Source organism: Lipophrys pholis (genome assembly GCF_963383615.2).
Source record: "Lipophrys pholis genome assembly, chromosome: 7".
Classification (NCBI taxonomy): domain Eukaryota; kingdom Metazoa; phylum Chordata; class Actinopteri; order Blenniiformes; family Blenniidae; genus Lipophrys; species Lipophrys pholis.
The window spans coordinates 27,433,553-27,456,927 of record NC_137638.1 but is presented as its reverse complement, the minus strand read 5'-3'; the positions used below and the strand labels follow the sequence as shown (position 1 = coordinate 27,456,927).

At 43.7% G+C, this 23,375-nt stretch overlaps 2 protein-coding genes across 2 annotated transcripts in view; one reads left to right on the top strand and one right to left on the bottom strand.

Annotated features, from left to right (window-relative positions):
- Nucleotides 1-3,252: 3,252 nt before the first annotated feature.
- On the top strand, nt 3,253-9,016 carry ranbp1 (RAN binding protein 1). The gene is made up of 6 exons (XM_080467699.1): nt 3,253-3,395; nt 5,648-5,781; nt 5,949-6,106; nt 6,759-6,887; nt 6,977-7,045; nt 7,744-9,016. The coding sequence occupies exons 1-6, from the start codon at nt 3,381-3,383 to the stop codon at nt 7,887-7,889; spliced, it is 651 nt and encodes a 216-aa protein (XP_080323825.1). The 5' UTR covers nt 3,253-3,380; the 3' UTR covers nt 7,890-9,016.
- zdhhc8b (zDHHC palmitoyltransferase 8b) overlaps nt 9,010-23,375 on the bottom strand; it is a 73,255-nt gene continuing 58,889 nt past the window's right edge. Inside the window, exons 3-11 of the mRNA XM_080467697.1 lie at nt 18,999-19,156; nt 18,661-18,833; nt 18,446-18,548; nt 18,033-18,124; nt 16,163-16,295; nt 14,355-14,460; nt 13,027-13,133; nt 11,866-12,926; nt 9,010-11,373 (exon numbers count right to left, since the gene is read on the bottom strand). Of these exons, the coding sequence (XP_080323823.1) occupies nt 11,250-11,373; nt 11,866-12,926; nt 13,027-13,133; nt 14,355-14,460; nt 16,163-16,295; nt 18,033-18,124; nt 18,446-18,548; nt 18,661-18,833; nt 18,999-19,156 (2,057 nt within the window). The 3' untranslated portion in view covers nt 9,010-11,249. The remainder of the gene's footprint in view (nt 11,374-11,865; nt 12,927-13,026; nt 13,134-14,354; nt 14,461-16,162; nt 16,296-18,032; nt 18,125-18,445; nt 18,549-18,660; nt 18,834-18,998; nt 19,157-23,375) is intronic.

Below are 23,375 nucleotides of genomic sequence, written 5' to 3'. Positions count from 1 at the left end.
TTAATTCAAGTACAACATTCTAATCATAAACAACAAGGCATGTCATGGTCTCATGTACTGTTTGAATCGTGACTCATAAAATTTTCTGGCAATACTCAACAGATGGTCCAAAAAATATAAACAACACAGTAAACTCAATAATCATCTCAAGGTAAAGTATGAATCACTTTACCTTGGAAGACGGAAGACGGGGTTATTTATAGTTTCCCATTTATGAATTTGGCGGCAAATACACCGTCGCACAAATGGGTGAGAAATCTCAATAATAGAACATTTCAGTTCACTGGAAACTGTGAGGCCTCCAAATGTCTCTGAACAGGTGATGAAGTGGACAATAATCAATATCATTCTGTCAACTGTGTGTGTGTGTGTGTGTGTGTGTGTGTGTGTGTGTGTGTGTGTGTGTGTGTGTGTGTGTGTGTGTGTGTGTGTGTGTGTGTGTGTGTGTGTGTGTGTGTGTGTGTGTGTGTGTGTGTGTGTGTGTGTGTGTGTGTGCAGGACTAAAGAGAGTATGGGCCGTCAGGAGAATCTGGAGGAGCAGCACCACAGAATGAAGGTGTGACCATCAGAGCATGAAGGATCCAGGAAGCTCCTCCAGAGGGTGGACTGTGTTCCTGGACTATGTGTTGACTTCAGCACGGCTCCTCACTGTGGAGGCTGCTGGAGCTCCACCTGCTGCCTGGAGTATTAACCCTTGTTGTGCTGCTCCATCAGATCCTGAACCTCCACCTGCATGAGAAGGATCAGCAGCATCTGTTGGAGGTGGAGCTGGAGAAGCAGCGTCAGGCGAAGGGCCGGGACCGACTGCGCAGCCTCAACACCCTCCAGGAGGAGATTCTGCTGCTCAACCAGCTGCTGGAGCCCTCCGCCCCCTCCACCTCCTTCTCCTCCAGCTCCTACGTCACCCGGGGAAACCAGCTGTGCTCCCAGGTGTCAGAGGTCGCCCGCAAGACCACAGAGGTTGGTGGATCAGAATGTGACTGAGATTCATGGACCAGCTTCTTCTCTTCCTCTGTTTGTTCATGAACTGAAAGTTGTTACTGAGCAGCACACTTGAACAATGACACACACCTCTTGTCTGTCTGCAGGGAGAGTTTCCCAGCGTGGAGGACATGACGGTGGCAGAGCGAGTACTCCACGACATGAGGGCGCTGATCCGGCTTATGCAGTAAGAGGCGGCCCGGACCCAAGAGGAGGCCAAGGAGGAGCAGGAGGAGCAGCACAGGAAGGAGGAGCAGCAGGAGGCACAGAAGAAGGCGGCTCAGTCGGCCAAAGAGAAAGCTCAGTGGAGAGGTTTCCTTGTCAATTCACTCGGAACACGTTGACCTTTGACCCCTGCGGTGGTCCTGCACCGTCGGTCTGACAGTAACGGTTTGTGGAAACACTCTGATGATCCAGCCTGTCGTCTCAGGAAGACAAAGTTATCTGAAGGTTCATCATGATTTCTGATTTTAGAAGTCAGATTTACTGAGGCCTGAAGACAAAGAGACAAACGTTCCTCTGTTGAGAATAATGTATGTCCGCGTACTACTGGGGTCTTCTGGACAGCTCCCCCTGGTGGATGGTAGAAGACGTGCACGTATCCCCACTGCATTTAAAGATTCTCCTATTGAACAGCTTTTCAACACTTTCTCATGGGCTTGTTGGTCTAAAAACCTTATATTCAAAGTTTATTGCCCCAAATCCAGCTTTTCCTTGATTTTCATCCATTTCAATATTGGATAGTATGAGCTACATTCAGAATCTGCTGTGCCTGTGTGAGCTGGACTGGCTCCGCCCACACATGCCCATCTTGAGAAGAGGAGGAAGTACTTCCTCTCGTGGTGCCATGTGCCAGGGCAGAGCTGCCTAATTGTGGGATGGTCAAAGGGAGGGTGCACTTTGCCTTACCATACCGTCCCCGCCCCGTCCCCGCCCCGCCCCGCCCCGCCCCGCTCCGGGACGTACTGCAGTGTTATTTCACTGTACAGTTGCACAGCCTGTTTAGGTCTTATCAACTTCAAACCACAAAAAAGTCTATCAGTGTTTACTGATATGCGTGTTGGTTCTTATGATATGCAGGCCATATTATCAGTTTATAATTGACATAAAACAGTGCACTCTGTCATTCAAGAAAAAGGGATCAGAGACATTTTTAGTCACGTTGTTTTATTCAACATATTTCATTCACCTATGCTTTGAGCTGTTGTACATTTGTATGACTACAACGTTATGCAGGCCCATATCTTGCATAAATGTAACACTTTCATAAAATCATACATATTTTAGATTAATGTTGACTTCTGATTGGAAGACGAGTGTGAGCAACTATTCGCAATGTGCCGTTCTTTTAGTTTCACTTTTGTTATTCGTAGCCTCTTTTTCTTTCATTTCAATCCAAACCTTGTGATATTTTACATTATATCAGCGGTTAAAGGCAATGGGGAAAGTGTTTTAAATGCACTTTTTCTAGTCCATTTTCAGAAATTAATAGTTTTTTCACCACGGCAGACGTCACTAACCTTCGCTGCCATCAGATTACTATTATTATTACGTCACCTCATAGAGGTTTTTTTGTTGTTATTGAAGAAATCATTTTGTACAATTGTAGAGGACAACAGTCGTACAAGAGGTATGAATAATAAAATAAAAACAGGAATAAGTAGACAATAATAACAAAGATGAGAGAAGAAAAAACAAAGACATAAAATAAAATAGAGAAAGAAATAAAGAGTTCTGTCCTTGGAGAATGTCACAGAAACTAGAGGTTGTCCATGAATTTTTCATCTTCTCCCACGTGGAGGTGTTTCACAGCAGTTCATTTCTTCATGTGTTTCAGTGATGAGAAGAATAAACACAGCTCATTATGAAACACATAAAAATTTGGCATATACTTTAGAAATCAATTTTTTTGTGCAAACATGTTTTTGGGCCAAAATTACAATGGTTTTAATTGATATGTCATGCAAAGAATTCTTAACTATAAAACCATATAGAATATTTCCAGTCACCTGGTTGAAGTGCGGTCCGATTGTTAAAACAACGTGATCTCCTTTCCCCAAAAACAAGGAAGTCTCCTAGGAAAGGAGATAGGAGTGACCGGAAACATTAATAATAATAATAATAATAATAATAATAATAATAATAATAATAATAATAATAATAATAATAATAATAATAATAATAATAATAATAATAATAATAATAAGCGGATGAAGGACACGTGACTTCCGGTGTCGAGAGAGAAATGGCGGCGCCCTTTGTTTGCAGATCGGTACCTCTCGGGGAATTGAGCGCGCGGAAGCTGCAGCCGGAAGTGATCTCGGCTGAAGGGAAACGGCGGCCGGTTCTGGATTTGAATCTATCAAAGTTCTCCACAATCTTCAAACATCTTCAATACTATGGCAGACCCGAAGGTGAGCTCGTGCGCCCCGCTTCATCCGACGACATATGTTTGCCCTGATGTGGAAATTTAGTTGCCTCGGTTGTGTTTTACGTGCTAGAATGTGAGAAAGTTTGGAAACTGGCGACAATGGTGCTGCGTCGCGGTATTGCCGCAGGAGCTTAACCCTCCTCCCTTTCTCGTCTCAAAATCTAAATCTAATCTTTAATAAGTCGCGTCGCGGTTTTAAAACCCGCCGCTTCGCCTTTTGTCTGCAGAAACAACAGATGCTAACATGAGGCTACCTTAGCTTTGGCTAGCAGCAGGGCTTCGGGGGGCAGGTGGCTCCTCGTGATGGAGCAGTTATTGTTTTAGCACTAGTTACTAGATAAAGCTCGAGCCGCTCCAACTAACCGATCGTGTTTTTGTTGTTTAGCGACATCGCGGTGCAACAAAACCCCGCGATCCGCTCCTGGCTGGGGTGCTAGCCCAGAGGCCTCCCAACGTCACAATGAGTTCGCTCCGGATTTTTTTAAAAGTTTAATGTTTATTTTCTGACACGAAGGAAGTGAACTAAAGCTCCTGGAGTTGCAGACCTCGATAAAAGCTGTTCAATCGCTCAAGCCGCCTCTCGTCAAATGAATGAAACTGCTGCAGTTTTGTTGTAATTAAACCTTGATGCTTCCTCAGTTCGCATTAACGGCGATGGAGCCAACGTGCTATGGTGCTAATTAGCGTCCTCCTCACAAAGTGCATGATGCTGGAAGTTAATGAAGAGAAAGTGAACTTCGTTATTCCTTTAGTGCTCCTGCACATCAACGTAACTAACAACTGGACTCCCCTTTTAGTGGATTGGCGTCTTTGTTCTCCGTCATAACATTTTAAATCGATTTTTTTTGTATTAGTTTTACATTGTCATGACACGACTTCTATCTATATAATCCGTGTGGTTCTTAGCAGCTGTAGTAGTGTCCTCGCTTTCTGTTGAATTATCAGACTTTTTTTTTTTTTTCTCTTGCAATTTCTAGTGTAAATTTTATCATTGCAACTATCTCCTCCAAACCATTGTCTCACATTTGCTTTTTATTGTTAAACAGTGCCTCATTTGCTGTCTGTATTATGTCCAAATTGTTTACTATTTACTACACCACCACCACCACACTGTGTACACTCACTTACAATAAATAAAGGAACCTCATAACACACAATATATGGAATACAGTTTTTTTTTTTTAATTCTGTAATTATGTGTATCTTATCTCTGAGGATAAACTGTTTGGGGTCACACGCCGTCTCGGGGTGTTTGGTGGTCTGGTGCTTCCTCAGCTTTCAGTTTCAAAATCTAATTTGGTAGTTTTTCACTGCAAAAGATGCCTTCAGTGCTTTTGTCGATTGCTTTTATAAAACCGTAGTATATGTAATTCTTGGTAGTCTTTTTTTTTTTTTTTGAGAGAGAGAGAGGGATTGGATTTGTCATCATCCAAAGATCAACCCAATAGATTTTGGGAGCCAACAGATCCTGGGCAGGTCAGATATTTACTCCAGTGTGTCTACAATGGAGTAAATATCTGATCTGACCTCCACGGTGCTCCGTCCATCAGGGCTGACGCTGCCGTTGGTCGTCTGCTGGCACACTACTAACTCTGCCTCCTTCACTCTCAATCACGTACCAACTCACTCTAACACAAAAGAATAGGAACCAACAGAACATCCTTTAACCTTAACATTACGACAACATGAAGCAATTCAAACGACCATGACAAATGATGGAAGGATTGGAGCGCTGGATCAAATAAATCTGTAATCTATTGGTTTCCATGGTGACAAATGTGGCGTTGGTGAAGGGATGCGCTCTGCTGGGTGCCCGTTCTAGTTTTTAATGTTTTTAAATCAATTATGCACATTCATTATAATCCCCCCTGCGAGAACACAATTTGCGTCTATAATGTATAATCTACATCCACGAGTTCATATGTTCTGAAGTTCCCTACTCTTTGTTTGAAATGATCTTTTAGTATCAGTATGTGAACTCAAAGTCAAACGGCATTAAAGATGCTTGACTCAGCAACGATGACTAACAAAAGGCTTCCCCTGTTCCCCCAAACAAAAGCTGTACTTAACCGATGAGCAATTAAATCCCTCCATTGTGGCGCTCGTGGCCTGGGCAGTTGTTTGAAGTCACTTTGTTCTGGTGTATGAGAACAATCACACTGAGATCAGCCACGTGAATAATTTCTTCAGCTGGTTACACCCCGAGTGAATCGTTTACCATCGTCTCTGTTTCAGGACCAAGAGGACCATGACACCACTGCCGACACCGCAGAGGACTCTAATCACGATCCACACTTCGAGCCCATTGTGTCTCTCCCTGAGCAGGACGTGAAGACGTTAGAGGAGGATGAGGAGGAGCTCTTCAAAATGTGAGTTTATAATAATAATAATAATAATAATCATCCTCTTTGTTCAACTGTGTGTTATTTAGCACTTGAGTGGTTACAGTCGTATTGCTGTTTTTCTTCCTGCCCCGTGACGCCAGTCTCGATTATTTGTGACAACCTTGTAATGAAATATACCGTTATGTTCTCAGGCGTGCTAAACTGTATCGCTTTGCCTCTGAGAACAACCCGCCGGAGTGGAAGGAGAGAGGAACCGGTGACGTAAAGATGCTTAAACACAAAGAGAAGGGCACAGTCCGCCTACTGATGAGGAGAGATCGAACCCTCAAGATCTGTGCCAACCATCAAAGTGAGTCTATTGAAGCAGCAGTTTAACGCTTTGTCTGAAGATATGATTAAAGGGGGGGGGCAAGAACAATTTGTCTGAACTGATTTTCATCATATAAATAAAATAACCAAATAGTTAAAGGTGTGCTTTCTGATTTAGTCATTTTGACGTCTTTTGTTTAGCACAAAATCTTGATGTTGATCTTAAACACGACTGAGACAATCCCAACCATGCTTTGTACGCTCTTCATCCCAGGATGGATGCGCGCTCAGGTTGGAAGTTGTTCAGGAAAGTTTAGGGAAATCGATTGACCCCAAGTGATGTAAACATGAACAGATTGTAGAGTTTGTTTATAACTTCTTGGTTTGCCAGCGTCGATAGAAGTGACTGTTTTCTTACAGTTATTAGTAGTCTGCGTCAAACTGGAGGGATTTGAGCAAAAAATAAATAAATCATGTCAGTGCAGCAGCTTGTGATGCTGCGAAAAACAAACATACCTGCATCATCCTGAGGGAGATAGTTTAAAACTGAAGTGAGTCAGAATCTTTTGATGAATCTCAGTTTCCAACACAAAGGAATCATTAGGTTTTGATTTTGTCTCTAAGTGGAGCAGCGAGTTCTAGTAAAGTTCTGAATGTATGTGAAGACTAACATTGTTTGGTTTGAATTACAGTCACAGTCTCGATGGAGCTGAAGCCCATCACTGGCAGTGACAGAGCCTGGGTGTGGAGCACATTGGCAGATTACGCTGATGAATGCCCCAAACCTGAAAATCTGGCGATCCGCTTTTTAAATGCAGAAAGTGAGTGTTGATAAAAATATAAATTTTTCCTCCTAATGGTTAAACCTGGCCCGAGATGTTTGAGTATGTCTTGTGTTTCTTGTTCACAGATGCTCAGAAGTTCAAGGTGAAGTTTGAGGAGTGCCAAGACGAGATCAGAAAAAATTCAAATACAACAGGTCCGTATAACTCCCAACTTCTGGAGCTTTTTGATACGAAAGTGTGAAATTCCAATTGACAAAATTTGTGTTGTTGTTTTTTTTGTTTGTTTTTTTTTAATCAATTTATTTTGAATGAATCATTTTGAGGTCCTTCTGCACACGTCTTTGTTCAGCGCCTCCACTTTCCAGACTGTCCAAGCTTTGCAGACTCACTCTGTTCCCTGCTGCAACACTCCGGCAGGGAACTTTTTCTGTCTGCGACATGAAGGCGCAGAATGTGACACTTGACCGGCTTTGTAGAAAGCTGGCGTCGATGTGTTCTGCTACATTACCTCGTTTGATCCTTGCTTCGTGATCACATTTAGAATTTCTCATTGAGATGAACCAATGAATGAACCTCGTTTATTCTGTTACAAAAAAAGATATTCGTAGCTTTATATGTTCTAAATGTTTATCACCTGATCTGCTAACTTCAAAACAACCAATGTTGAGTGATTGAATGCTGAATTTGAGACAATAATGAAAATTGCTTTCAACTTACCTGTGTTTTAATACTTTAAAGCCACTTATTCTTTTAGATAAAACCTTGTAGGACAGCGGCACTGGGTTACTGAATGTGCAATATGTATCATAGGTCCTCACACAACATTTTTCCACATTTTAAAGATGACATATATGTAAGATTTTGCTTAAAGCGTTTCCCTGTTGTGCTGCAGGCGACTCGGATAGTGCAAACACGGTGGCAGAGAAGCTGGAGGATCTCTCCGTAAAAGACAAGGCGTCGGATGGAAAGAAGGAGGACATAAAGGAGCCCGAGAAGAAGGAAGACGAGAAAAAGGAGGTGACAGCAGAGAAGAATTGAGAACCAAGAACTTGCTTTGCTGATCTACAATTTATCCGTTTTTTCCTCTTTTTCTACAACGGACTCTTAAACTGAATTTGGACACTTGCATATTATTGGGTTTTTATCTGTTTTGCCTCAAGATCACAAGTCATTTGACGCCACCTGGGGGGGAAGTAGAAGATAGTGAAGTCAGTGGGGAAACACGAGCTTACCCTCCCATTGGATGCCACACTTTCCATCCTGTCATCTCCAGTTCCATGTTACTCCAGACAAACTGTGAAAGGAGGCTTGTGATCATGACGATTCCCACATTGGGGTGTTTTTTGTTTTTGTTTTTTATTTTCTCTAAAACGGGATACGTAGGAGGAGAGGATTAAAATGTAGCCTGCTCAGGGTCAGGGACCAGGCATTATGGAGGTGCATTCTCAGCACGGTGCATCTCAATGGGCCTTCTCACTCTGTCCACTGCTCATGCTTCCACTTGTTAATCGAGTGAGGTGAAGACTTCTCAGTGGATGCCTTGTAGACTTAGATGGTTTCTCCTCTCAGTTCTGAGGGGAGCCGACGTGAAGAGAGAACCCACAGGCATCAGATGAAAGCTGCAGACGGCAGCATCCACTGATTGATAAAGAGATCAGAGGCACTTAGCGAAGGTTTCGTTTTCCCCCTTTTTGTTTTAAATCTGAAAAAACCATCAGGTCCAAAGTAAACGGTTCATCAGTTTTTGGGCAGCTATGCTCTGATTTCCAGTTTCTCACGAGAAAAAGCAAGTTTGTGTTTTTTTAGTTTTTTTTCTTTTAGGTCATAACATTCCCAGACTTTAAAGCATGTAGAGTATATGTAACAGTGTGTGTCCTGTTTGATCCGTGTGCTCACCACCATCTCCTTTTCTTTCCACTAAATGAGTTTCTCTGCCTCTGACGTGCATCGAAGTGCCAGTGCATCTGTAAATACATGTATATGGATGAAATGTTGCTTCTCATTTGCGCTCAAGTGATTGGAAATGTTTCTTCCAACTTCGAATAAAAGCTGTCAAAGACCTTAATCCTGCCTTCATGTAGAAATCCATTGTTTCTTATCCCATAAAAAAACGAGGCCACACCAACATGCATGTCTGTAAGAAGGAATCAGATCCACTCGCAGTTGGAAACTTTCTTTATTCTGCTCATCATTGGGGAATATTTCCTCTTCACAAAAATAGGAACGCATGTACAGTATATAGTGTATTCTATTTATTTTTTTTATTACATATTGAACTTCAAACAAGATTCAGCTTGTGGTCGTCATTGCTGAGGAACGGCCCCTGACCTGCAGCGACGTCCATCCCAGGACAAGAACATCGGACTAATAATGGCAGTCGTCTTAAACAGGAATGACATCGATAGCGCTTCGATATGTGGTGGTCTCAGAGTAAATGGCATGAGGGGGAGGGGGTTTCACTCATGTTATTCCAGACTAACCCTACAATAGCAACTACTTTTAGTATCTGAAATGTGGATCCTGTCTGTTTAAGGCTGCTGGTGAGGCCTTAAAGGGGAGATTACACTCGCTGGAAGTTTCTTTCTATGGCGACTTTGAAAATATACGTCTTCTATATCGCTTTGGGTTAAACCGCTAGGCGTGTCCCCCGGGCAGGGACACACATTCACGCTTATGGACAACCTAAAGTCGGTAATTAACCTCAAACACGCACAGGGAGAACATGCAAACTCCACACAGACATCAGCACTATGAGTACTAACCACTACACCAGTGTGCTTCGTAATATCCAACTATGGCCCAAAAACAAAACAAGATTTCACCATGTATTGGCGTTAGGTGTGACGTTTGTAGAAAACCAGATCTATTATAAACAGGAAGGAGGAAAGAATCCCGTAATCACATCTCTGTGTACACCGCCGGTTTATTTCCCCCCCAGAGAGACGCTCGCGAGTGCAAAACACTGATGGTACTTCATTGTCCCTTTATGTACAACAGCAAGTCAGCCACTGTTTTATCTCCTCAGAAAGGCAACAATGGTTTTATTTGCAATGCAAATGTAGCTTGGCATTAATGTAACACTTTACATCTGGCATGCGGGGTCACCGTCCACTTAGTTACTATCCATGGCGAGAAGAAAAACATGTAAATAACAAAAGAAAAAGCCTCTGGGAGTGGTGGGACGAAGCAGAGCTGTACCAGACAGCTACTGTAAACTGGTTTCCAGAAACCTCTGGGACGCTTCCCATCAAAGCCTGAGCCTTCAGATTGTTGACGGCACACGGGGAGTCTTTAATATTTAATTTCCATCATCACATAGCTGATAATCACAATTTATTATCTTTTATGTTTTCAATTCATAATTTGTGGAGAAAAAAAATGAAATACTCAACATCCATTCCAGGCTTGTAGAAAAACATGTAACAAACAGAGCTTTTCAAAGGTTGGCTATATAAAAAGAAAACTAGACAATAATAATAATAATGGGTGACCAGTTCTTTTCCTCCTCTTTCGTAGGATTAAAACACAAAGCTTTAACATGCTCAAACACTTTTCCTTCAGTTTTGGTTGTGCGAGGCCGGGCTCGGTGAGGTCGTCTGCGCCTCTGGATAAATTGGCTTGTGTCACGGGAGAACTGATCGGACTTCATAGACAGACGTGATGATTTATTTCACCATGAGAATAAAGGGTGCTGAGCTATATTCAAGGCCTGGAAACTAGCACTGGACTGTCGGAGGAAACATTCATGACTTCACGTCTACTGAAGTATCTCTGCGTGTTGCATTGATTCCTGAGAAAATTCTTTTAACCAATTGTTGTTCTGTTTAATCTTTTGAAATAAAAGCAAGCCTTTCTCAGCAGATTAGGAATGCAACCGCCAGACATGAACCAAAACCACTGATCCCCACTTGCTCATCTCATTTCCTTTTTGTTTTTCTTCCCCGCACTTTCTCATCTCTCCTCGAAGCTGTAAACCTCCGCGTTACGCCGGAGACGACGTGAAACAGTACGAGTTCATGTAAAGCACCGAGACTTCCTGAGAAGTCCGTAGTGTCAGTGTTAAGTTCAGTCCCGGAGCAGTGTGTGTGTGTGTGTGTGTGTGTGTGTGTGTGTAACTGGGAACAACTTCATAAAACCACAGCTGAGACACGACAGTAAGAACAGGTCCGAGATGAAGAGCCGCACAACCGTTAAAGACAAAAAAAATAAATCAACACTCCTTACACTTACAGTACAGCCTGCAGCATTATCATCTGACAACCTGGAGAGACAGCGAGCAGTCCTCTGATTGGACGATCCATCCAAACCAGGAAGTTACTATGTGCCCCCGACTAGTAGCTAAAGAATCTTTTGAAGCGGAGAGGCCGTTGTCGTCTGAAGCTGCTGCGGCGTCTCCGCTCACACCGATATCTCGTACGTGGTTCCTCCCACGCCCGTCACTTTTTTGACGTTATTGTGGCGGCTGGGGCTGAGGGCGGCGCCCGGGTGGCAGTCCATCTGCCCGTTAACTTTCATGGCCTCTCTGAGCGGGGAAGAGAAGAAGAGAGACGGTGATTCGACACAACGGGGGAGCAGCGGAGCGCCGACACCAATCAGACAATGATGCATCGGTGGAAGCATGCAGATTAGTAATGTGGGGCATCGCAACAGTGTGGATGATTAATGCCGAGTGTGCGCTTGAGAGGAGCTTGGGAATGTCAGACGAGGTGAAAAGCATGCAAAGGAAAAAAGGAATTAGTTGTCACATTTTATTATTTTTTTTATTCATCTGACTTTTGTGAAATGATACAAAAAAAAAAAAAAAAGGTTTTCTAGAAAGGCCAACAGACAAATCAGACCAAAGTTCACACCAAACAGAAGTTATGAAGAAATGGACAGAACACAGCCGCTGGACAAATACAAAAAATATATAAATAAACACCTTAAAACAAATGCTACATGTCGTCTCTGTACAGTAGTGTTGGTTTACGTTCAGTCTCCATCATGCAGGTGGGGGGGACGTTAGGATTCATACCTTGGGCCCCCCAGACGAGGCGAGTCTGTCCTGTCGTGGGCACTGATGTAGGAGAATTTCTGGTGGGAGTAGGAGGGGGACCGGGGCATAGCGGGGGAGTGTGGCTGGTGGGCCGGGGAGCGATAGGGCCCCTCGTGGCCCCGGCTCTGGCTGCTGTTGGAGCTACTGTGGTCTGTGTGCAGGGAGGTGGATGAAGTCCTGGGGGCTCGGCCCAGCGTGGAGCCGGCGTGGCGGAGAACCGGGGTCCTCTGACCGTAGCTCACCAGGCCGACCCCCATCAGGTTGTCCCTGGAGCCTCCGTAGGCAGGCGGCGTTGGGCCTCTAGAGCCGGGGCCACGGGGCCCGTCTGAGTAGCAGGCGTTGGAGGGAAGGCCGTAGCCTCCGTCAAACACGCCAGAGTCCTGGCCATAGATGTGGGTCTGAGAGCGCCCGTGCTGTATGTGGCGCTTCTCCCTCTCCTCCATCTCCTTCCGCTCCTGGATGGAGGCCATGATGGTCTGCGAGAGGTTGTCGTAGCGCACGGGGGACGGGTCTCTCTCCCTCGGGTGCGGCGACTGTCTGCCCACCACCCTAGGGGGCATCACTGGACTGTATGAGAGGGCGACATGATGTCTCTGCATGTCAGATTCCCGGATGTGGCACATTTTGGCGGGCAGGTAGGGCGAGTGGAAGCCCACGGACGGCACGCCGCGGTGGGCCATGCACTCGCCGGCAGTGGCCGGGGAGATGCTGGGGTTGAGCAGGCTGTCGTAGGACAGGCTGCCGTTCCGGTTGGAGAGAGTGTTCGGGGAGAAGACGCTCTTGTAGGGGGTGGAGGTGACGGTTTGAGGCTGCAGGGCCGGGAGCTGGCCTTTCTCCGGCCGGCGGTGACCTTGTTTCAGGCTGAGCGAGCGCGAGCTAATGGGGTCGGCATCCAGCTGGAGAGGAGAAGACTGGAAGCTGCGGTGTAGGGGAGCGTTGGTGTACTCGGGCATGTCCAGGTTGGGCTCGGATCGATAGTCGTGACCACGGACACCTTCTTCCACGATGGCCGAATTCTTGCGGTCGTCTTGCATGACAATCTGAGAGGGCAAGGAGCAGAAGAGCTCAGTCCTACAGCGAGTAGGGTGGCTTAAAGGACCAACGCAGTGATTCAAATACTCCATACAAATCACATCTTACCTTGTCACCTGCTGTGTGGTAGTGAACTTTAGGCATGGTGCCAAAGGATGGCCTGAATTTGTACATGGCCGGAGTAGAAGGATGGCTCTTACCAGAGAGAGAGGTCTCTATAGTCCAAACATGAAACAGAAAAAAACCCCAAAACAGTTAACACCACAGAAATAAAAAGAAATGGAATGACAGCCCGGATTACAAGTAATTTCTCAAGTGTTTTCTTTTTTTTCTTAAATCAAACTTAAGAAGCTCTTGTTCTGGAAATTCACACAATTACAGAGAAGCCAGATGGCAACGTCCAGCTCTGTGATTGATATTTAGCTCTATGACTCGTGCAAAAGCATCACAGATGTTTGCCTACGGAAAAGATCCTCACTTTTTTCTGCAATTGTGGTCTTACGCATGAATGTTTCAGAGAAATTCTTTAGTCTCAAGAAATAGAAGCTTTCTAGTTCCTCCCAGTCATTTTACTCACTTCAGAGTTGAACCTCCAAACAAAAGGTGTGCCAAAGTAGAATAAAAATGAATATGTGACCAATAAGCGCGAAGGAATTACAATTTTTTAACGAAATCGGCAGGAGCCTCCAAACTCGCGTCCTACTCCATTTAAGCCCCGCCTCGCTCCCCGAAATAGAAGCTTTCTAAGAAAAGGTAAGATTTCGACCAACTGCAGTACTGTGAATCACCACCAGGTGGCAGTAGTGTACAGGGGAAGGAAAGGCGTTCACTCCCTGACATAATGCACCATGACACTGAAGATCCTCAGGAGGAAAACCTGCTCTTCACACTATATACGATTGATAATTCATATTACTTAATGCAGGAGCATTAGTCACACTAACTAAAATCCTCAAGCAGCACTTCAGTAGTTTTTCTGATTCCTGCACGCAGTCATTTTGCAGTTCTGACCATGTTCCTCTCCCACCCCTCCATTTGGCAGAGCTTCATTGCAACATATCACCAGGAAAAAAAGAAAAAGGATGGTGATTCATGTCGTAATGATTCACTCTAAAATCGTACTGCAAATCTGGTGTTGATTCAGTGAGCAAGGCTCGCCTCCTTGCCACAAATCACGCCGATTCCCCGGCCAGGCATAAAAAAAAAAAAAAAAAAAAGGCCATCGATCTGGCATTCGAGACCAACATCTATCAGAGGAAACAAGCAGCAGCTCAGGGGAGAGCAAGGGGGGGATACTGGTGATCTAAGCAGGGAGTTTGGGGAATGGCGGTTTGCTGCAACCATGACTGGAAGGAGAAAGTGGATGGGTGATGACCGACAGGAGGGAGGATGAAGGTGCGGGGGGTGTGGCCCTGTTTTGTTTTTGTGGTCCTTACCTTCGCTAGAGGTCACCTGGCCTTTCAGCTGGTTGTACCTGTCGGCTTTGGGTGGCAGAGGCGGCTGGATTTCTTTATCATCCAGTCCATCGAGGCTGCTTTTGGACTGCAAGGGGGGAGAACAGAGTGTTAACAGCATCCAGAAAGGGGGGGTGGGGGGTGGGGGGGTGATTCAGCAGATGCTCTGCATGAGTTTAAATGTATTCTTTTTAGTGGCTAATGAAGCGGAAAATGATGTCTACGGCTTTTTCAAAAGGCTGCTAATCCTTATGGTAAAGGAGCTTTTCACCAAGTTAGTGGGATCCCTGTGTAACACTGAGACTGAGGTGTCCTACGCTTCCAGTGAGACACGGGCGGCAGGCGTCAAGGTCTCACAAAGTTACTTCAACACATTCCCCACATTTTCAACCGATTCTGAGTCGTTAAGGAAGAGAGCGAGAGAGAGAATATGATGCGCGCTGTCTTTGGAGATGATTTGATTCATTCATGACAGGAGTGTAAAAGTGTAGAATTTTTTTTTTTCTAATTTCCCCGAATCTAAAAGCCATTCTGGACTTAACCCAAACGTGACAAAATAAATAAACCCAAGTCCTTTTTGTTGTGCGTTTTATTGCAGCAGCTGGAGAAAGCAGTGCTACATGACAGTGGATAGAGGAGGAGACAGACAGGAGAGAAACAATGAACAAGTAATGTATGACTCAAAGAGAGAGAAACTGAAGAAGCCTCGGCGAGGAAAGAAACTGAAACGGTGTAGTCCACGGGCTCTGGGCTGATGTTTAAAGCTGTGAGGGCTGTGGAATCTCGCTCTTAAAGGGAATAAAATGTTGTATTCATACTGTTTCTGCATCGTTAAGAGTCTCCTCCACAATAACTGGAGTCCAGATAACCAAAAAGGCTGTTCTAGCAAAGCCTGACAGATCACACGTCTGTTTGATGCCTTCAGTTCCCCCACAAAGGAAAAACAGGCAGATTCCTTTATTGCTTCATCCGCCAGCCTTCCTAATGCTGCTCCTGACACAGGTCACGCATTGTAAAACTAAACACCCTCTTGTTTAATCTTCATAACTGCATATTTCCTTGTGGTTTTTAAATTATTGCACTTTGTCACATGAACGCCATTTGAGATAAAGTTGATCAATCTTGAATTTTGAAGCTATTTGACTGATTACTTCCCATTTTTTGTTGGAGCTTTCCCTCCAGATGCGTCCAGTTTTTGAAACTGTACATATATTGAACACTGGGATTGTACAGTAAAACACTTTAAAGCACAACTTTAAAAAGGCAGACAAGACTATAAACATTTAGCAGAATACCTTAAGTCAGAAATTTTAAATTCTCTGTTTCTTGTGTTAATCTGCATGAATGAACCAGGGGGCAACTTTCTGGGTTAGTTTTGGGGGAATATACCCCGTCGGGTCCATGTATCCTCTTTCTGCTTAATAATTTACACCTCTGGAAGCACTGGGAGGGATTTGCTCTGAACTCACTCTGCACAAGTAGTACATTTCCTGTATTTGCAAACAATATATTGTTATTGATGACGGATCCAACTTTTAATACTATCTGCATCATATAATTACATTTATGCCATTCATGTCTGGTTATTTTAAGGTGTAATGAAGCTCTCTTTTAATCAAATATAAATCATTTTTACACCATCTTTCATTTTAGCCTTCCTCGCCATCGTCATAAACTATTTCTGCTTCTTCTTTCATCACAAATTACACATTAAATCTAAATATGACGCCTTCAAAACCCCAAGTGAGTGAATCTCGGAAGGAGCAGAGCCGTACTGATGGATGACTCACCTTGGAGCTGATGATGGTGCTGTGGATACCGTTGTCGCTGATCTTGATAGTGACCTGCCTGTCTGAGAGGTCCGGTCTGATGAACGGCGGCTGAATCTTCACTTGAGGCTTTTTCCTGGGGTCCAGCGTGTACCTGCGCAGAGTTTCTAACATCAGTAAACATCATCCATACCGTTATGTTGCACTCATTTTAATTGAAGGTTATGTTGTCTTTTTGTTCATGTTTTTCCTCTATAAGACAAGTCATCACATTATCCACTTTTCTTTTTCCTTTTTTACAAAAGAAAGAGAAAACAAAACAAAACAAAACAAAAAAAAACAAAAAACAAAACAAAAACAAAACAAACAACAAACTCAGAACAAGTAGGGAGAGAAACAGTGTGCACAGTTGATCGTAGAAAAAATAAAAATAAAAAACAGAGATGCCAATCCAACACCAAAAACCAAAGGGAGTGAGAAATGTTACTTTCTAAATACAAGTAACCTCAATAGAATCTGGTCGTAAGGACTGGATGTAACTAACCCATTTGGTCCATAATTTAACAAAAGTAGACTTTTTAAGGCGGATTGAAAATGTTACAGATTCCATTACATAAATCTCATTCACTATGTCTATCCACTCAGACATCGTGGGGGGCTGGGGACAAAGCCACCATCTTGTTCATGTCTTAATCAGAAATGGTTAAACCTGAAGAGTTAGAAGAAGAAGAAGAAGAAGAAGAGTAAAGGCCTCTTCATACTCCATAAGAACAAGACGAAAGTTCGGCAGTGCAGGTCCTGCCGAACAAAATTACGGAATTTTGTTTCCGAAACTTCTGCACTGCCGTCTGCTGCGCATGCATGTTCCAGTTCGCTCATGACTATCAGTGATATTTTAATCATAAATATCAAAAGTTAAAAACAGCATAAAACCAATACAAGACAGGACAAAACAGAAGTACTATAATTTAAAAAAAGGTGAGAGGATTTTTTGTATTAATCTTAATATGTTTTTTTTCAAATTTACATTCATGTCAAAATATTGACATATGGTGGATTTTAATATCATTTGACCTTTTATCTTGTATGTTTGTAATGTTTATGGTATTTTTAATTCAGTTATATTCCATTGTGTTTTAACAGTAACTTAATTTGACAGTAACATTTAAATACTTTTTCATTCCTGTCTTATATTTACCATTGTTTTGCCTCATTGTTAATGGCTGCAAAACATTATTCTTTCCGTACATTACTCATCAATGTCATCAATTTGTGGTCGAATCTCAACCCGTTTTTCCAGCAAGTTCATTCACATTATCTGAGCCAGTGACTCAGTAAATCAAAAACCTTTCACCGGGGATCGTTCAACAGCTTCCCAGCAGACGCCGGCAACGCAGCATTTCACACCCACCTGCTGGCCGCCTCTCTGCAGTTTGCGCTGTTGATTTTAATGGAAGGGGACTCGCCCCGATGGGATGTAAAACTGGCATCGTGGCTGTAGCAATGCTCTGCCTGGATGTGTGTGTAAAAAGCACACTGACTCGCTCTGCACTGTTTCCCATTAACTGCTGCTCTATGGAGTGAGTCAATTCTCTCAGCCATCTGCTGGCCGCCCCCCCCCCCCCCCCCCCGGGGTCGCTGGCTGCTCTCAGGCAGAACTAGATCCACACTGCAGCCACCTCGGAGCATGGTGCGATTTGGTTTTTACCACTACAGTCATTAGACTGGCTATTGCATGGGGGATGTCATGGGGGGAGTTTGAAGGGCCACAATCCTACACGTGTGCACATAAACATGGATCAGTCTGCACAGACACACAAAAAACACAGAACTCCGCAAGAAAAGCAGATATGTTCTGCTCGTACATGTGCAGCGTAGTGAAGCATCTTACCTGGGTGCCAGGGGACTACACAAGACATACTCCACGTTGCCACAGCAACCCCTAGTGAAAGGATTTACTCCTCCACGAAACTTGCCCGTCACCTGAGGAACATAATGTGTTGTTTAGAGCGGGCAGTGACGGAAGCACAAGGCCACACACACACACATACATACATGCAGACACTTGTAGAGAAAGGTTATAGCCACACAATTTGCCCGTTGGGTCAGAGCCGCGCTGCTTATTAGCATTTGTGTCATTCCCTTTCACCGCCCGCATCACATCAGATATGCAGCCGTCATGTGACAGAAGGCTCGCTGCTAACAGCCAGGCACAGATCACTTTCATGGGATAAATAATTGATATGATGAATAAATGTTTGATTGCGGGATCCGATACAAAGCGCTTCCTTCAGCTCTCCTCACCTGCTCGTTGGTTGTTCGCCCTCGAGCTACAAGCACCATGTGAAAACCCGTGAGTCCCATGACTGGAATAAAGAACAGCCCCGCAATGCACATCACCACCAAACTGGGCGTGAAGGTCAAGGTGAGACACAACAACATAAATAGTGAGAATGAAAATGGAGGACAAGGGGTAAAATGGTCCAGTAAAAGAAGGTTGTTGCGGTTCTGGAGGATACGTGACGGTGGTGTGCAGCGCTGCCAGCCTCTCTCGGTGGTGGAGGACGAAGATGAGGCCGAAGGAGAAGACCCCCATCATGTGAATGCTGAGCGACAGCAGGAACAGGAAGAAGTAGCGGTAGTTCCTCCGTCCGATGCAGTTGTTCACCCAGGGACAGTGATGGTCGAAATCCTGAAAGGAGACGAGGGAAAGTGCATCCCGGCAATTTAATTATGGGATCTTGAAGGTTAAAAACAAACAAATTTTTCTGTACTATGTCATTGAAAGTGAAGAAGATCCTTGAACTTTGCGCTCCGCTGGAGCGAGCATCAGTTCTGGGGGTTGATGGGTGCACACCTCCACACAGTTGTCACAGACGCTGCAGTGCGAGCAGCGAGGCGGCCTGTAGAAGTGACACGTGGCGCACCACTTCATCCGGACCTGGATGCCCTTGATCTCCACGTTCTTGTAGAGCGGCGCGCGGAAATCATCGTCCTTGTCCTCGTCCTCATCGGCTGTAGCACACAAACGCACGCAAACACACACACACACACACACACACACACACACACACACACACACACACACACACACACACACACACACACACACACACACACACACACACACACACACACACACACACACACACACACACACACACACACACACACACACACACACACACACACACACACACACACACACACACACACACACACACACACACACACACACACACACACACACACACACACACACACAAGGTGCAGTGTGAGGGGAAACGTTCAGTATAAACAAAGACAGCGATATGGGAAAAGGAAACGTTTTCCCAGCCATGATTTGGTTTGACAGCAGCACCGGGGGAGCTTCTTAAATGGTGCTCACCACTGCTGCTCGCCGTCTTGACACACCGTTTTGTAAACGTGAACGTATTCAATCTGTTTTGGGCATTAAGGCTCATTAAGAAGAACATTGTGACTCACTTACAGCAGAACTGGGATAGTTTTATTTCCCACAAGTTGATTCATTCTCATAATAGACATGGGTTTTTTTTGTTGTTTTTTTAATCTAATGGGGACTTGGTGGTTTGCGTCATTGGAACCTGAAAAAATAATTGAGCCCCAAAAGCTCCAAACGTACAATACAAGTGACATTTCCCATGGCGTGAAGCCGCAGTCAAACTGTTCAAGTGACACTTTGTAATTTTCCCTAAAAAACTGAAAGCTTTTGGAGATGGAGAGAAAAACACGAGACTATAATCTAGCGGCACAATAATAACTGCAGGGTGATTCACAGCTGCACACGTACACGGGGATATAAAGAAAAGAGTGAGAGAAGAGAGACAAAAAGCAGAGTGCAGAAATGAACTGCGCCGTAGCGGGAGATTGCTTCGTTATTATGGCTCACAAGTCGATTCAAATGGATTTTGAAAGGTAAACCCTCCGCCTCAGCCAGCGGACACAAACAGCAGTCATGCCTGCATCTCCTCTGAGAGCTTCCTTCCCACAAACGCTCTGCGCTTGAAGCGCTTAGCAGACGAGGCAGTGGTCTGGATCTTACAATACACATTTACGCAGTGGGAATAACACTTGGCTTTATTCTGTTTGCATGAAGAAATTCATTTGCAATCACTTGATAAACAGATCCAATTGAAAGTATTCTTAGAGTTTGGTGTTACATCCATATTAAACTTTCTTTCTGCAGTGTTATCCTTGATAATAATAAAGCACTGTCTAATTCTGACATTTATGAGTAAGAGGTGTGCAGTCTGAAACAGGATTAAACAGGTTTAAGACTAACTGGGAAACACTATTTATGTTCCAACGCAGTAATCTGTGCATACAATTACCTCTTGCTCTGATTCAACGGCTGCCTGGAGGAAGGTCAGGTGGAACATTACCTATTGACGCTCCAGCTTCAAGTGCTTAATTTTCTACGGCGCTATGAGTCTCTTTATTTCCCACCATCCAATCATTACACTAGTCGTTGTGTGCATGCACAAGTGTTTGCTATTGATCACAAGTCCATCCTCCTTTGTGGAATGGCTCATTTACGCACAATGTGAGGCGAGGAAATTAAAGGATTTCGTTTTGTGCCGTAACACTCGTGCAGGTTGAACAGCTTCTTCAGAGGGACTGAAACAATTGACACGATGGTTAAAATAAGCACTGGAAACAGGCATCTTAAGCCTACATGTACATAATGCTTTGTCCACTGCCTGTGGAAACAGACGGCCATTGTGGCGAGCAGTACAAAGACCCAGCACACAATATCTTCCTTTTCATTCTGGTTATTGTTGTTTTGTCTTCTGCTGAGGGACACATCAGAATGAGGCCGTGTCGTCTTTGAAGGGAGAAATTCTTTGTCGAACTTTAAAGCAAGAAAAGCAAAGAAATCAGTTTGTTGGGCCTAAAAACGGTTCACATGGACACCAGCTACACTTTTGAGTTTCACCAGAGGTCTGCAACCTTTACGACCAAAAGAGCCATTTCTGTCACTTTCCTTCAAATCAAATTTAACTGGAGCCAAGAAACATGTTGAACCTTTAAAATGAGGCTCACACAGCTGATAACGTGACATACCTACGAAAGCTGCATCTTATGTTGTATTCATGAACTTTCGATTCTGATTAAAGATGGTAAAACAACCAAGTACTTCTTGCACAAGGACAAATATAAATTGCTGCTCCTGATTTCACAAGAAAAACAATCTATTTTTATGTGTTTTAGATTAATGAAATCAGTATGCATTCGTAGAGTCAGTCGTATTAATGTCTGGTTAAATTGTAAATCGTCCTCCACTGTCACCTGTGAAACCAATCAGTCGAGGGTTTTCGAAAATGACTCGCGGGGCACAAACGACACGGATGGAGGCCGCATGGGACCCGTAAAGCACCAGTTGCTAATGTGGGATGTAGATGAAGATGGTCCTCCTTCCAGCAGGAAGCACGAATGAACGAATGTGTGATGATGTGTTTCCACACTCCACATCCTCAGGGGATGTTGGTGGTGCAGTGGCTCTCGTGCACAGGAGGTCAATTGGTGACGCTAAAATGCCCTTAGGTGCGAGTGTGAGGTTGGTTGTCTGTCTATATGTGTTTGCCCTGCGACCTGTCCAGGGTGTATCCTGCCCTGGCCCACAGTATTAGTGGGACAGAAGATGGATGGATGCATGCATCACCATTAGGCGACATCCAGGCTTCGATCTGTGAAACCCTTAATTGAACTTTTGTACTCTTGATATGCACATAAAAGCACAGTTATTTGAAAACTAAGGCTGTTATTGTAGAATGAATAAAAGACAGCATGAAGCCAGAGCATTTTTTTTTTTTAAATTTACTGTCTAATGAGGAAAACATCTCTTAGCGAGTTTCACAAACTGCAGTGAAATTTCAAGAAACTGCACTAAACTGAAAATTGCAGAACTTTCTGATGTTTTTCCTTAAAACTGTACAGCCTTATTAGCAGTCTTTCAATCATTGGTGACTCTCATTTGGAGTTTCTAGAAGAAAAAGAAAAGGATTTTAAGTGAGTGTGCTGTCAAAGATGGAAGGAGAAACCCTTCATCGACTCCAAACTTTCATTCTCACTTTGACAATTGAGATAACAACCCAATTTCCAGAGAATTAATGACTGTTCTGCCAGTAATTCTTTTATTAATTAGAACTGTTCTTGTGAGCTCTGTTGACTCTAAAAACATTATCAGTGCAGAGAGCTCGTCCGCCTCCTGCTGTACAGTAAAACACGCAGCAGCAGCCTCTGGGGAGACAAGTTTACTTTAGACTTTTTCCTGATAATTATCAGCCCTTTATGAGCAGAGTAAGCAAAAAGCAGGTGCTTATCATTTACAAGCGCATTACAAATATCCCAGAGGAATAGCCTCAATCATCATTACTTAACCCGGATCGGGCTGAGAACAGGGAGTCTGTATCAGGAAGAGGAAGGCCAAGTTGTTTGTTGAGACTATCTGAGCAGCTGACAGACGTTGAATAACCTCAGCGAGGCGGCTTGTATACGTCCCAGTGTCCTGCACGGGGGGAATGTGGCCTTTTACCAGCTACTGTTGGATGACTGTGCCACTGTTACAAACTTTACCACCAATGGGAAGTGGATAATAGCAGAGGCAATACTCACAATTTTACATAGCAGCTTATGAGCCATATTTACGGTTTTCTGAAAGGTTTTTAAATTTAAATCATCAATACACAATAGCTATGGATACAAGAGTTGTAAGTAATACAATTAAATGTCAATCTGGTTAAAAATGTGTCATGTAGACACTATTATCTGATTTGATTGACCCTATGTGTTGTAAATACCACCGTCCTGGTACTGTTGAACACAGAATATTGTAAATATTGTATATATTACTGCTGCTGCTACCAAGTGTATTTTTCCCCATCTTGATTGCTTATATTTCTATATGTATATATACACATATACTGTATATATACACATATACTGTATATTTATCTAATTATCTATGTATATGCTCATAGTGTGTTTTTCTGGGTGTAACTATCCTGTCTTTAACTATTTTGTGCTTTGTGAAATTTCTGCTGCGATGACTGAATTTCCCCATGTGGAATTAATCTGATCTAATTCAATCTACTTTTTTTTCTGATTTTCTTGTTCTTATTTCTATTATGTGTATGTTTTTTGTGTGTGCATACATTAATAAATATAATGTAACACAAAATATATAGGTGCACGTATACAGTTCTGTACTTAT

Bases quoted from the DNA above. Each gene is read 5' to 3' on its own strand.
- ranbp1 (XM_080467699.1), top strand. The intron at 5,782-5,948 runs GTGAGTTTATAA...TTATGTTCTCAG, and splicing joins GAGGAGGAGCTCTTCAAAAT to GCGTGCTAAACTGTATCGCT. The intron at 6,888-6,976 runs GTGAGTGTTGAT...TCTTGTTCACAG, and splicing joins CCGCTTTTTAAATGCAGAAA to ATGCTCAGAAGTTCAAGGTG.